Source organism: Curcuma longa, chromosome 7 (assembly GCF_044706935.1).
Source record: "Curcuma longa cultivar G26 ecotype Majalengka, Jawa Barat chromosome 7, ITB_CL_G26_1.1, whole genome shotgun sequence".
In the NCBI taxonomy this organism is placed as follows: Eukaryota; Viridiplantae; Streptophyta; class Magnoliopsida; order Zingiberales; family Zingiberaceae; genus Curcuma; species Curcuma longa.
In genome coordinates this window covers 2,897,253-2,913,077 of record NC_133867.1, presented here as the reverse complement: position 1 = coordinate 2,913,077, position 15,825 = coordinate 2,897,253, and the positions used below count along the sequence as shown (strand labels likewise).

Below are 15,825 nucleotides of genomic sequence, written 5' to 3'. Positions count from 1 at the left end.
TTGGTCTCCATCGCCAGCGCCCCATTTGTCCGAAAACCCTCATGGCCGAATCGGGAATCCGCTCCCAATCGAGCTGCGCCGCCCGCTGATCCCCGCGCGGGGCATTTGATGCCGCTGGAACCCGATCCCGACATCCTTGGAGCTCTCGTACAGAGATGAGCGGGGACAGCGCCGAGGATGGAGGGCGGGCGGTGGCGTCGTCTACCATTTTGCCGCCGCTGGATTGGAAGTTCTCGCAGGTCTTTGGAGAGCGTATGGCTGGAGAGGATGTCCAGGAAGGTGCGATCTTTGTTGCGCCACTTTGATAAGATCCTTTAGCCTTTTGTGATCGATTTGCTTAGCTGAGATTTCGGGTTTTGATGCGAGTTGAAAATTGTGTGTTTTTGCCGCTAGATTGATCTAACTCGTCATTCATCTTAGGAATCTTAGAAATGCAAGCAAATCTCTGATAGCTAACGCACGTATTGTTATGGGTTCCCAATAGAAAGATCAGATTTGGCGGTTGGAACCACGATACGTGATTTTCCTTGTTTAAATGTTACGCTGCCCTACGTTTTTGACAGCTTGGTGATCAATCTAGGAAATATGTGCTCATTTGATTTGCAAACTTCTGGTTCCTTGCTAATCGTTTCATTAGTTCCTCCACAAACACACTTGGTTCCTCCAGGTTCGATGTTGTATGAGTTTCTGTCACGTGCTTGGGTGCAGGACTGGCTCTATAGGCGATGAAAATTTGTCTTTAGTCCGTTGTTGGTTAAGGAGTGCTGGTGACTCCACAAGAAGGGATGTCTTGTGTAATTAGCACATTTAACCGGGTTACTTAGTCTGGGTTAGAAGGGGATTGCTCTTGTCCTGTTTGGAGGGGATTGCTTCATGAGTGTTGCTTGGGGAGAGTTTCCAAATGTTGTTCACGTTAACCTTCATCAGTGGCTTTAAGGGGGTGCACGAAACTATGATTGTCATCAAGCACTAGATCTTAATATTCATGTCACTCTTTAGTTTTATGTTACCATGACTCTTTTGTTTGAAACAATCTTGCTATCTCTCAAATTAGGTAATCCAATGTCTTAACTATGATTGTAGTCATTCCCCATCAGTTCCTGGCAACTTTACTCGTCTTCCTTTTTAAAAAAATGAATTCTATGCTCATGGTATGGAAACCTCCAAGGATGGGATTCAACATGCACAACCACTTCTATAACAATGAGTTTCATTACTGGACTAATAAAGAATTCTTTCATGAAAGCTTCTATGCCCTGCAACAAGTTGGAAGTTTGAGCAAATGTAGAGCCTTGGGCTCATTCTACTAAGCAACCATTTCTTGTTTCAAGTTTAGTTTTGCCATTAGGTTCTTGTTGATGAAGTAGGGTGCACTTCCTATCTTCTTGATTCAATAAGAACACTGATAGGTAGTGAACGAATTATGGTTGGTACTTCCATGATTTAAGACTAGTGGATCCTATGATGGCCATCAATGCGACCTCAGAACTTAGGAGACTCTTGATTCTCTTTATATCTCTCTTTGTTTGACTCATCTGGTATCAATAACTATTTACAATGCTAGTCAATCAAGAATTGAATTAAGTAAAAGTATAGACTCTTTGTTAGTCGTCTAGCCATCTTGGCATTGCATAGCTATTGCACGAGTAATTGTGAGGGTCTTGCATCGGACTATCATTGTGGTTGTGGTGTCTAAGACCACCCCGTCTTTTGCTTATATAGTCATCCTAATTGTCTCTCCCTCGAGATATCTTTAGGTAAATGTATATTTTCTTCTATTTGCAAGTGTCAAAGCAGTTCAAAGATGAAGAGATCTACTTATTCGGATGTTGTTAGATTTCTTGCATGGGGACAGAGTCTCTTGAAGTTGCGTAGATACTCATTAAACAATCATGTTTGATGGAGTTTGGCCGATTCCTCTAAATTTCTTTCTTGATCTCAGCCCACTCAAGTTTTATGAACCACACTTGAAAGCCCAATTTTTATGGTTGGAGATGATCTCAACGTTTTCTCCTTCTCTGATTCATTGATATGTAAACTAATGCTCACAACTTAATAACTATGTGACTAGCTCATCAATGTGGTCATACATTTTGAAGTTGAATTTAGGAGTTCAATGTGGAGCCCTTCTATTTGGTCTTGCACCCTATAGGCGAGCTTAGAAAAGAGACACGGATGTGTTGGGTTCCTTGACTGTACTATCCTTCATCCTCAACCTTGATGGGGATACACAAGATTTCTACCTCCTTAGTCAGTGTAGTGATCCTTATGTCTTGTCTCTTTCACTGCGATTTTAGTATTGTTCAATGTGACTTTGGTATATATTTTCCATCTACTTTGAAACCCCAACATTTATTGTTCGAGATGATTATTTATTGACAATGTCGATACCATATCTTGGTGTAGGATAGGGTTTAAGAATAATTTAAATTTAGAGATATTGGTTTAAGAATGATGAACTTTTGGTACCAATTAGTTGATTCTATGGTGATACTTTGTAAGTTGATGTCTTGAGAGATGTCCCTTAGCCAATTGAGAGGGGGGAGTGTGGTGCTATGTAGGTTAAAAAGTGGCTAGTGCTTGTCCTATTTGAAAAGGGGTTCCTTCATGAGATTTTCTTTGAGATGAATCATGGACGCTCAACATCTAAAGCAATCTAGAAGTAGTGTTGTAAATGATGGTAGGCAGTGGCGGGGCGGTCAATGATTGCCTATCGCCTAAGTGGTTGAATTTTTTTACTATTTTTATATATAATATTATAAATAGTCATAATTCTTTATGATTTTTATGCATAAATAAGTTTCATACAATACAATTTATATAAAGTACAAATAAATATATAAATGTAACTAACAATATAATATAAAAATTCATCACCATATTAATACTAAAAAAGTAATATCATTACTTTTACCAAAAATCTAAGTTTAAAATTTAAAGTTTCAATTCAACATGGCAATAAGCCAACAAGGACTAGATTAAACATAACTAATCTTCTAAATCATCTACACATGCACTATCAACTACATCCATAATCATCTCATCATCGGACTCAAAATTAATATCTTTTTCATTCTCCTCCTCCGATGTATCTAAATCCTCATCAAGTTCTCTAATGGTAATGGGGATGTTTTTTGTTCTCCTCCTTGATTGTAATACTTCATCTGCTCCCGAGGCCTCTGCCACCATTCTCCAAGTAAGTCCCGAATCCGACTTGATCTCATCTTCATCCCCACCATCAACAAGCCAACCTTGAGCTTCACTAGCTTGAGAGGATAGAAGCAAATCTCCATCCATTTCTCTTTTACTCTTCTTCATAAGATTGCCATTGAATTTGACATATACAAGATCATTCAATCTTGATGTATCGAGCTTATTCCTCTTCTTAGTATGTATCTAAATAATTAGAAAATTATTAAAAACTAAGGAAAAGAAAGAATAGATAACATAATTTATGAATTACTACTTACCCCTTCAAATTGGCTCCAATTTCTTTCACACCCCGATGAATTACTTGTCAAAGATAGAAATCTTATTACCATTTTTTGTAAGTTTGGAGTGACACCACCATAATTGGACCACCATCCAACTTAAAAAAGTAAAAAGGCAAAAAAATAATAAACCAAAAAATAGATTAAAGATACATGTATCTTAGTGAATAGAAATAAAGGAAAGAGATGTACCCGGATCAAAGTCATGGTACACATCCACCTTCTTATATGCTGCAACCGTCATTTTTCTTCCAAAGTTTCTGGATTTACTCTTATACTTCAATAATTCATCATTAGAAATGGTGGATTGCATGTCCTCGTTGGTGGGAAAAATTCTCTCAACACAATTCAAGAGCTCATTCATAACATTGATGTCATTTTGTATGCTTGGATCTTTGAAGTAACCGGATTCAATAAGTGAGCGACATAATGTAAAGGACTATCAAGTCTACCCTTAGACTTCTCATTAGTAATCTTCAAAATTGGGGTGACATTTTTTTTTTTTTTTTAAAGCCTTTCTAATCTCTTCCTTGGCTTATTTAAGTGCACCCAATAAAAAGGCCATTGAAGGCTTTTTGTCATCGTCAACGAGGCATAAAACTTTCACTAAAGGGTGAAAATATTCAAAGCCAAAGAAACACCATTCCAAAAAGAGATACTTGTTACCGTTGCCTCCGCCGCTTTCCCTTCACACTACTCCTTAATTTTATGTTGCTCCACTCCTTGGATGTAAACATAAGTCTCAATTGATCTTTCTTGCCTTTGAGGCTTTCCAAAGTAAAAAATGAAGTAGAAAATCTAGTCACCTCGGGCTTCACAATATCCCTTTTTTTAGTATATTTCCTCATAATAGCCAAAGTTCTATGATGTGCATAGACGACTATTGTTAGGGCCTTTGCTTTCTCAAGCATTCCGTTTGGATATCTTTCCAATTGCTTCAAGCATGAGGTTGATTGTATGAGTCGCATGAGAGGTAAAAAAATTTGATGTTATGTAACCTTTAACAACTCTGCCGCTACCATATTGTTTGTCGCATTGTCCATCATTACTTGAATATGTTGAGGGTCAATTGATTGATGTATTTTTCCACAAACTCAAAGATGTAAGCCTCGGTGTGTGCCTCGATGGATTCTTCAATAGAATTAAAGAATGAAGTACCTAGTTTGCAATTAACAAAAATTCATAATGTTTCTCTTGCGATCCGTCCATGCATTGGTCATAATTGAACATCCATTTTTCATCTACTCTTCTTCATGGTTTTTAGAGATAATTTGGTCCTCTCAACTTTTTGTTTCAAAAGTGGCTCTCTTAGGAGATATTGACTTGAAGGTTTGTAGCCCAGGTTGAATTGGCCAACCACCTCTACAAATTGTCTAAAGCTTTGATTGCCAATTGTATGAAAAGGAATTCCTGCCTTATAAATCCATCTTGCAAGGTACTCATGCACATCATTTGTAAACTTTAATTTCAATGCATCATTTATGTTTTGTTGGCTTGCCTTTGTTGGATCGATTGCGGATGCCCACTTATCAATAGGCCCGAGGTGCTTTGACTTTTTTTTAGAAGAATCTCCCTCCATTTGACAATCTTCATCCTCTACATCAACACCTATATTTACTTCCGCCCTCTCTTCTTTTAGTTCTTCCACCCTTTCTCGCTTCTTATTCTTGTTATTTTTAAGATAAGCTCTTACTCTTTTTTTTTTGTTTTCATCGGATGCTTTAGAACATGCTTCAACTTGTCCTACAATATTCGCAATATATGCTTATCCGATAGACTCCTCCCTTAATAAGGCTCTTATACAATTTGCATGTGATTCAATCTCTTTTTTCTTTGTAATATAACACCCCATAATCCCAAACAATACCACTAAACTTTTGCTTCAATTCCAGCTTTGGTTGTTTCTCATTTTCTGTCATTAATCTTTAATAATTAAATAAAAGATAAAAAATTAGTAAAAAATTTACTATAAAATATATTATATATTAACTAAAAATAAAAAAAATTAATCTAAAATTTTAAATATTTTAAAAAATTTAATATATATATATATATATATAAAATTAATAGGATAATTTTATTAGACTTTAATTAAGTCTATTTAAATTATCCCAATTAGCTAGGAGTTGATTAAAATTATTAATATAAAGTTATTCGATTAAATCCTAAGTTAAAAAAGAAAAACTAATGCGTTTATGCTTCTGCTTCAACATTTCGGCGTCGGACTATCCGTACGTGTCGCCTAGGCCCGACGATGAGTCCGGACCCATCGCCTGGGTCCGACAACGAGTCCGGACTCGTTACGTAAGCTCGGACGGTTCAAGCTCGACGATGGTCCTGAACGCATCATTCGAGCTTAGTGATGGGCCCGAACGTGTCGCCCGAGCTCTGTGATGAGCCTAGACGCGTTGCCTGAGCTCGGTGGCTGGCTCGGAAGTGTCTCCGGGCTGCCCGGACGCGTCGCGCGACGCTTTCGAAGCCGAAATGCTAGAGTTAGGTTTTGTCCGAAGCCAAAATGCCAGCGTTAGGTTTTTATCATGAGAAATATATACAATCTAACCTGACGATGCTAGTAGGCGGCGAGCAGCGACAACAATGGTTCGAGGCGGAAGGAGGCGAGTAGTTTAGAAATCACGCACCGTAGGATTTTCTTAACCTAAATTGACAGCCTAAAATACCACTTTTCATAAAAGCGGGGCAGGTGATGCCCGCCTCCTAGGCAGCCGCCTCAAATACTATTTACAAACTGTATATAAGGATGGCTAGGAGGGAAGCACATAGTGTTGCTGCAAATTGCACCATAGTTGGAGCAGCTAGGTGAAGGGTTTGCAATGCAACTGCATGGAAATGTGATACTAGAGCTCTTGGAGAAAGATGTGCAACATGGCTGCAGTTGGCAGTGTGATGATAGGGGACAATTAAAACCGAGACGGGGAGAGATGGGAAGGAGATAAATTGGGAAGTAATGGAGGATAGATTGTATATTCTTCAATGAGCATTGTTCGAGCCTCACCCACTCTTTTATAGGGTTGATTTCAAGTCTAATCGGTTACATTTTACTCAATGTAATTCTTGCTGGTTGCTTCCTTGCTAATCGATCAATTCCACACTCCCTTTCTAGTGCTTCTTCTCTTGCCCCATCTAGGGTTAAGCCTCATCACACCATATTAGTTTCTTTTTAACTTTTCCTGGCATGTGATTTTCTCCAAGTTCTTGTAATCTTTTACAATAATCTAGTTTGTCATAAGGTATGAAATGCTAAACAAATTTCTTTAATCATTCATTTGAGGTTCTTTTAGTTCATAGTAACACTTTTACCTCAAATTTGGAACCTCATGTTAATTTTAAAGCTCACTATTGATGTTTATTGATTATATGATTGTTACTATATTTGAATTATCATTCATAATCTTTCCCCTTGCCAATTTATTTAAGAGTAGACATACTTTGCCAATGGATTTAGCACTTGCGAACTGATTTAAAGACATTTACTTCATTGTTCCATTAAGTCATCAAACCTTGGTCCATATTTTTATTCTAGTGGCATATTGTGGATGGCGATGAAGCCGTAGTTACTGATTATGACATTATGAAATGTACATGTGAAACAAATGAAATACTACAATCTTCTTAGTCATAGTTCAGCATGAGATCTAAGTTGGTTGCTGATAGCCAAAAGAATGAGCAGTTTTTGTTTCCTTCATGATATCTTTTTTAATTTCTATGTTGGTCTTTTTGTTCTTTTCTAAATGGTTAGATTAGTGTCTTTGCAGTTAAACATAGGTTTAGTACTCATTTTGGTTTGTAATTAAACCTTGGAGACTATCCTTTGTGCCAACTAAATTAAGGTTCATAACAAACATGGATCTTACTAGGAAGATTAGAAGTTTTGATGACTCAGATTTGTAAAAATTCATTAATTAATCTGTCATTCATATTGAACCATTTAATTTTATATTGATTTTGACTTTTTGTCCATGCCAAAGTTATCTTCTAATTATGTAGATGCAAATACTTCTTTTTGGTTAACAAGGTTTTTCTGTATTAGTTAACAAAATTGTCAGTTGGCATGAACTTTTTATTTTTTTTCTTGAAGTTGATATCATCTCAGCAATAGAATTTGATAAATCTGGAGATCATCTTGCAACTGGAGATAGAGGAGGTCGTGTAGTTTTATTTGAGAGGACAGATGCTAGAACTGTATGTTGCTTGCAACTCCTTTTTTCTTTTTGGCTGAAATGCCTTTCAGTGTGATCTTCATGTGATCTGACTATTTGATTTAAAGCATGGCTCTCGGAAGGATCTGGAGAGGCAAGATTATCAATTTAGCAGGCATGCTGAGTTTCGGTACAAAACGGAATTTCAGAGCCATGAACCAGAGGTGTCGATCTCAATCACCAGAGTTTAATAGTCTACCTGGTGCTAACTTCTTTAATTGTATGTTTCAGTTTGACTATCTTAAAAGCTTGGAAATAGAGGAGAAGATCAATAAGGTTAGATGGTGTCAAGCAGCTAATGGTGCTCTATTCCTTCTCTCAACTAATGATAAAACAATAAAATACTGGAAGGTAAACTTTATGCTTCTGTTATCTTTATAAAGTGATTTTTTGTTATCATAAATTTATTTTTCACATTCTATCTTAAATACTTGTTGAATTGGATCTAGCTGCAGAGAGAATATATCATGACATTGAATTTAGTCGTCTTTTACCTGTTCCAAGTTAGTTACTCCATATCTTTATAGATGAGAAAATTCTCACTGATGTTCCTATTTGTACATATTTATACACACCTGTTGAATGTTCTTTATGTGCCATCTGAATGATCTCATCCATTTCCCACTCGGTCCTAAACCCTTTTATCATTGACAAGCTTCTTTTTGTAAACCATGGATCAGAACATTATTGCTTTAATATCACAATATTAATATTGATTTTGTTAATTTATTTGTCTAACTTCTATGCACATAGTGGGAAACAATTCCATGTTATTGAACTTTTAGAACTTCTAATGAGTAGCTTAAAAAGTTTATGGAACAGGTTTGGTACACTATGTAGTCATACACAGAAGTACACTTCTATCTTAGTCTAGAATGGATGGCCAAACTATGTAAACTTCTACAAGTTCGCTTAATATTCAACTTATGTATGCCACTTACACTGTCTTCATTAATGATATCTGCTTAGTTTTCTACCATTATTTTATTAATCAATAATTGTACTTTTGTGAGTTGTTAGTGCAACTTTTAATATGCATGTTTGTAGAATCAATCTAGTGTATGACTTGGACCGACAGAGGGAAGGGTGGATAAATGGTGACCTAAAGATAAAATTTTTCTGCAATACACAAACAAACTTGTTAGCACCTGTAGAGTGCTCCTGTGGAAGATAGTTTATCGAGTTTATGTAGTGGAAATAAGTAAAACCATAAAGAAGATGCTAATAAAGTAATTTACATGGTTTGTATCCTCACTCCTACTACATAGCCTATTGATTTGTTTGGTTAGTCACTCTTGCAAATCCATTATGAATAACTTCTTTTAAGAGGCGGAGCAAGCCTACACCTAATAAGCAACCCTACACCTAATAATTTGGGAAGATTTCAAAATCTGTATTATTTCAATATGAACTAACAATATAGGTAAAAGAGAGAATAATACCAAGGAGCTTATAGAAGAAGCCTTTGCTTTGAATCACAAGCCTTTGAATGATGTTCAGCTTGAGCACGTAGTCACAATAAAATCTTAATCAATTTTATGCACCCTTCTGAAGCCAAATAAACTCCAATGCTTATTATATGAACTAGGCTTGAACATATCTATTCCAAATGCCTCCACTCAACTAGAAATGACCCCAGTTGATTACTCAGGCAATTGTTGTCATGGAGCAGGGAATGATCAACGATTCCTTCATAAATGGAATGATCATGTCACAGTCAAATCTAGTTCCAGGTAGCCATAGTTTGAACAAAATTATTTGTTCTCCTAACTCTGACATTTAATTGACTCAGAAGTTGACTAAACTGCCCAATCGATTAAGGCTCAACTCCAATCGATTTAATCTGCTCAGAGATGCTTCACTCAGCCTACACCCTTGTAAGCCTAACTGAAATCTTGGTATCGGTTGAACTGATGACTATAACTCAGACCCTATTGACTCTTGGTTGAAGGTCAAAGGTTTCCTACAAGCTACTAGGTAGTCTAACCCCTATCTAGTCATACATACCATTTCCGATGATGTTACCCAAAAATGAGAATCTCAAGATTATAATCACGCTTAATCTCTCATGACCCAGATAGCTTACAAGTCTTTAACTACTCTATGCTCCTTATTTTAGAGTCCACCTTACAAAAAATTTGTAGTTCCTTGGATGCATCAAGCTGTTCTTCTCTGTTCACCTCTAAGTCCACTTTGTTATGGATTTTTGAGCCATCAAACACTGGCCATCTAACTTGACTGTGTGAAGTCATATGCACTTTGCCAAGCTTCTGTGCACTTGATAAATTAACACTTTGCCAAATGCATCAAAACAACTTGATCGAATTCGGCTACTTAGGAGCATCATTGCACCATGTATTAGGAAATCATGTGTGGGACTTGTTACTTGCATACGACAAATTTTCATATGTTGTTATGTTATGGTAAATATTTTACTATAATTTTGGTCAGAGTTCTTTGTCATTTATATAGCTTATGGAGTTACATGGCAGGAAGACGAAACAAATTATTTTAAATGCTTACTCATAATCTCTTGTTATTGGTGCTTCCTTAATTTCTCATTCCCATTCGTCAAAATTGTTAATTTAGGTTATAGGTGTTTTATTTCAACAATTACCGATACAGAAGTTTCACCTTGGCTGGTACCTCATGTTGTTTTTTGTGTTGAATTCCAACAGGTACAAGAAAAGGTGGTCAAACAAGTTTCTGAGGTGAATTTAGATGCTTCCATGATTGTGCGAAATGGTTGCAGTGGTACCTCAACCACAAGTGGTCCTAGACTGGGTCTTTCTAATGGATGTGCCAGAAGCAATTTTAACTATTTGAGCAATGATTTGTCCTTCCCTCCAGGAGGATTTCCGTCACTACGTTTACCAGTGGTAACTGTACTTAGACATTGATTATATGTTTTCACATGGATCAAAATCATCATATATAAAAAAGATGTGCCCTCAATAAGCATCTCTTTGGATACAATATTATGTACACGTGTTTAGGTACTTGTAGGTATGTAAGTATATATGTATATGTGAATGCATGCACGTACTCAGACATGTAGGTATATACATACATACTTGTATGTACATATGTATGTATATGTATCTATGTAGTTTTTTGTGTCTAGGTAAACACATACATATGTTACATTTTTTGATATCTTTTTGTTTATTCATTGTGGCTAGTTTCATGATGATCTTATTTCACTAGTACAATTTTGAAGCCAGGCAAATTTGAATGAGCTTCTGTATTTGATGGGGTTAATTCATGCTCTGCAAATGCTTATTTCTTATATATAGGTAACTAGCCAAGAGAAGAGCCTTGTTGCTAGATGTAGAAGGATATACACTCATGCTCATGATTACCACATAAACTCCATTTCAAATAACAGGTTTATCCATCTCCAGCTCTTAGTGTCCTGGTTATTTATGCTATTCCTTTTGTGCTTTATATTGTAATTTCAATATATGTTGCAACCTAATATCTCTTTATCTTTAACATTTCATATATTTCATTTCATGTGTGCATGTCACAATTGGTATATTGGCATAAACTCCATTTTTGGAACTCATAATTAGATAAGTTGAGTAAATTTGGGTCAAAGAAGTGTAAGTGCAATAGGGTGACAAAAAAGTAAATAACATAAATAGAAGAGATCAATCATGATATTGCTAAATTTGCTAAATTTACAACTTAACTCTAGATTCATTAGTAGGATAAAATCCATGTAATCCATCACAAAGGCTGGACAAAAGATTTAACCTCACCATCATTGTTCTCTGCTTATGGTTGTTATGTGTACTTCTGCCTATTTACAGTTTTATCACATACACATCCTGATACTTGAGCTCTTGGTCATATTAGGCGTTATTGTTATTGCCTATTGTCTATGTTAGTTTTGATATTATTTTTTTCTGAACTTATTAACTATGTTGCTCCACAGTGATGGTGAGACATTTATATCAGCAGATGATCTTCGAATCAATTTATGGAATTTGGAAATTAGCACCCAGAGCTTTAATATTGTTGATGTGAAACCAACAAATATGGAAGATTTGACTGGTATTTAGTCTATTCATGTGGTTGTTGTTTTAACAGTATAGTTGAAACCTGGAATTACCCATGCTTTTAACATGTTAAAAAAATCATTTTTTCCTTGCTTGACTGAACTATCTCCTAGAGAACGCTATTATCACTTTAGCATGCTTCGTGTTGCCTATTCTGCATAGCCTGTCTTTGTTCTTCTCCAAGGATTTTTCTGCTGATTCTGTAGTTTTGTCATTTAGAATGATGCTGATTCTCTTTTCCTTCTTTTACTTAACAAGCCATCCAAAGTTCCCAAGGCCATATAACCCATGTTAAGCATACCAAAATTTGTATCAAATTTTAATATATTGAAAGTTAAATTTACATTTTGATATTAAAATTAATATTGTGTGATTTGGAGTTGTAAACTAAAAAGGTTTTGCCCCCCTGTCTGAAAGGATTTTTTTTCTTCAAAATATTATTATTAATTTTTTGATGTTCTGATAATGTGTTGACAGACAAATGAAACTAAAACAATAAACCTATGTTCCATCTTGGAGATATGCATACTATCTTAACCTTAACTGTTGGAACAATTTGTAATATATTGCTGTCAAATATTAATGCAAATGATCCTTTAATTGATCTATACTTGTACCTGAAAGTAAATAAATATAGAAACCGTATCAACATGGTGAGTTACCAAAATCATTTCATTCGGGTTAAAACTTGAAACTCTAGCATGCGTTGAGATTTTAAATCTTAGGATGCTCGTCCACTTATTCTCTCTCTCTCTCTCTCCCCCCTTTTTAGCAACAACCTCCCTTTGTAAATAGAGACACAAGTTAAAAAAATTCATCCTACTCATTTACTACTATGGAAATCATTTGCCCGCTTTGCTTCTAGCTCAGGCAATCTTTGTTTATAAGTACTTTTTTTCTTCACTTTGAGTACCTTTGTTTATTAATTTTTGTGAGGAAGCATGTTTTCCATAAATTATGTGCTATTAGCATAGCTAGTTATCATAAAAATTTATTTAGTTTTTTAGATAAGGCTATACAAAAGTCTAAAAAAGACCGATAGAGTTTTTAATATTTTTATTAGAAAAGTTTGCTATTTTATGAGAATAAGTTGTGATATAAATTTATAGAAAGGCATTGCCATTTATTAGACAAGTTTTCAATTAATATAATTTTCAATTTTAACATGGTATTAGGGTTTAGGTCTTAATTCACCAACATGCATAACACCGCCCTCATCCACTAATCATTTGCATTTCGATACTTAGTTTGGTTCCTTCTCTCATTATTTTTCCCTTACATAAAGGAAGTTAATTCTTTCCTTTTTCATTCTTTCGTATTGTATATGTTATTCCTAATGTATCTTCTCTTTATCTTCTGTGCTCTTTATCTTATTGTCCTTTACTCTAGCCCTTCTACTTTGTTTTTGCCTATATTTTCTATTATAATTCCCTTGTCTTGTTTGCCCTCTTTCTCTTTCAATTGTCACTTGTTAACCCATATATATATATATATATATATATATATATATATATATATATATATATATATATATTTTTTCTGATTTGCATGTAAAAAACTAAAAAAGGTAAAAAACACAAAAAAAAAATTAGTATGAAATTTTTTCTCTATCTACCGATTGCCACAACTCAACTCAAGAACTTTAACTTGATTCCCTTTCGGAGTTCGCGTAAAGTAGAAAAGATAACTCTTAAACATTGGAAGTAATGACAAACATAGTTTAAAATTTCAACTCGTGTCAGAGTTTCAGTCCCATATCAGAATGATACGGTTTTGGTATTGTATCGTGTCGTGCCGATACAATTTCGATACTTTTTTTTTAATTTTTAAATATAAGTGTATATTGATTTTATTAGTATTTGATTATTAAATATGCTCACTATTGATGTTATATTTTGAAGCGTTGAGTTAATATTTCAATATTTTCTCATGAGATAATGTCTATTAAATTTTTATAAATAATTATTAAAAAAAATAAGTAATTTTCAAAATTCAAAATTAAATTTAAAATTATAAAATTATTTGAAAAGCTCAGAGATAATTATAAAATTATTTGAAGGTCTTAAATTATTTTTTTAAATATTTAAATTCACATTTAAATTTCAATATATATTAAAAAATTTAAATTATTTTATAAATTATTTATAAATTTTAAAAATTATTTACAAATTTAAAATATTTTTTAATATTTTATAACTATTATATATAATTAATAGTTATATAATAATTAATAATTTATTTATAATAATCATATCTATTTTAAAAATAAAAATTTAACTAAAAATATGCGGCTGCTATCGCGAGTGTCATGCTCTCGCGAAGAGCCACGACACCCTCCGCACCCTCGCGGAGGGCCGCGACACACTTTGTGCCCTCGTGGAGGGTCGTTGTGCCTTCTGCGCCCTGTGCGAGGGCGCGGTGGGGTCGCAACTAGGGCTGAGTATTCGGTTAAAATTGAACCGAATTAATCGAACACCGAATAAATTGATTTTTTTGAACTAACCAAACTGATCAAATTTTCAATAAAACCGAACAAACCGAATCAATATTTTATCGGTTAATTCGGTTTTCGACCGGATTAACCGAAAATTTTATGTGATGTAGATAAAAAAAATTTCTTTTAAAATAATTACATAAAAAATATTTATTATGCAAGAAAAGATCTTTTTAGAATTTATCATTTATGAAAAAAATATTTAAAAATTCATATATATTTATGATACGAAAATTATTATGTTCAACACCATAAGTTTCCACGTTCTACATTAATTTACCTGCTTGGAGACAAGGATCTAGAATCTAGATGATGGTATAGGGTATTGAGAGGGACTGACACTGTCTAAAGCAGAATGTACTCCAAGAAATTTTCTAAGGTCACCATTAACCTTGTTGCTCCCATATGTGTGTTGATTAGCAATGATAGATTCCAAATGAGTTTCTTGTCTTCCAGCCACTCCATGCTGATGAAGCACTACCATAGCTTGAGGATTTGAAGGAAAATAATTTTCTACCTATCTTCTCTCTGCTTCATGTCCAATCGGAGAATTAGAATTACTGATTTTATAGGCATCCACCTGATCATTGATGGTATCTCAGGCCTTAATGTTTAATATCTAACCTCTTATAAAAAAGAAGGAAAAAAAATAACCTCTGATAAAAAAAAAGAAAAAAAATCAAAGACGTGCAAACTACTCAAATCAGAACAAAAAACAGTATGAACTATTGAAGTAAATTAACATATATTTAAGATTGAAACTTCAGAACACTTAGGCTATCACTTAGCTTTCAGCTAGCTTTTTAAGTTTTAAGTTTAACCATTGAAGAAGTTTTTGTTTTAATCATTGAGGAAATTCTGTTTGCATCTTGAACATTGTATTTTAGCGCTGATTAAAAGGAAAGAAAATAAATGAACAAAATAATTTTCTGACATCTTCCGTTATGAATGGGCCCAAAGATGTTTTGGAATTTATTAATTTCATTGTTAACACAACTATTTCCTTGATAATAGAAGTTTGTTTTCCACCTACATTTGACACAAGCAAATAATAACCAAAATAGCACACAAATATGCCAAAAATTTTAAGATGACAATAAATGTAGGGGCAAAAGTCATTCATTGATATATCAACCAACACAATATAGCCATATGAAAATAAATCAGCTAAGATAACCAACACATTAAAGCTGCAAACAAATTGACCTAATGCTTTTACTTTCAAAAATTTAACCACTACAAGTTCAACAACCACTACAAGTTCAAAATTAAGAACTACAAATTTTACCAAATGTTAATTCAAAATTTAAAGAAGTTTTTGCACAGAATACAATTAAAATTCCTAATACAACACAAGTAGATGAATAATTGGCAACACAAGTGGATGAATAATTGGAAACACCACAATATTGATTCTTGCATGACATGGTAACATATGGATTTTTGTTTTGTCCTTGAAACTTCGGCTCCTTTTGATATACTTGTTGTCCCTAAATGATCAAAAAATAAAAGTTTGAGAAGTAGGGAAAGAAACTATTCCAATTTCTAAATAATGAAAG

At 34.3% G+C, this 15,825-nt stretch overlaps 1 protein-coding gene across 2 annotated transcripts in view; it reads left to right on the top strand.

Moving 5' to 3' along the window:
- LOC141831682 (serine/threonine protein phosphatase 2A 55 kDa regulatory subunit B beta isoform-like) overlaps positions 1 to 15,825 on the top strand; it is a 40,391-nt gene continuing 24,566 nt past the window's right edge. For both annotated transcript variants that reach the window (XM_074719095.1, XM_074719096.1), the window contains exons 1-7: positions 1 to 279; positions 7,588 to 7,691; positions 7,777 to 7,872; positions 7,940 to 8,059; positions 10,387 to 10,587; positions 11,005 to 11,096; positions 11,649 to 11,767. In XM_074719095.1, the coding sequence (XP_074575196.1) occupies positions 156 to 279; positions 7,588 to 7,691; positions 7,777 to 7,872; positions 7,940 to 8,059; positions 10,387 to 10,587; positions 11,005 to 11,096; positions 11,649 to 11,767 (856 nt within the window). In that variant the 5' untranslated portion in view covers positions 1 to 155. The remainder of the gene's footprint in view (positions 280 to 7,587; positions 7,692 to 7,776; positions 7,873 to 7,939; positions 8,060 to 10,386; positions 10,588 to 11,004; positions 11,097 to 11,648; positions 11,768 to 15,825) is intronic.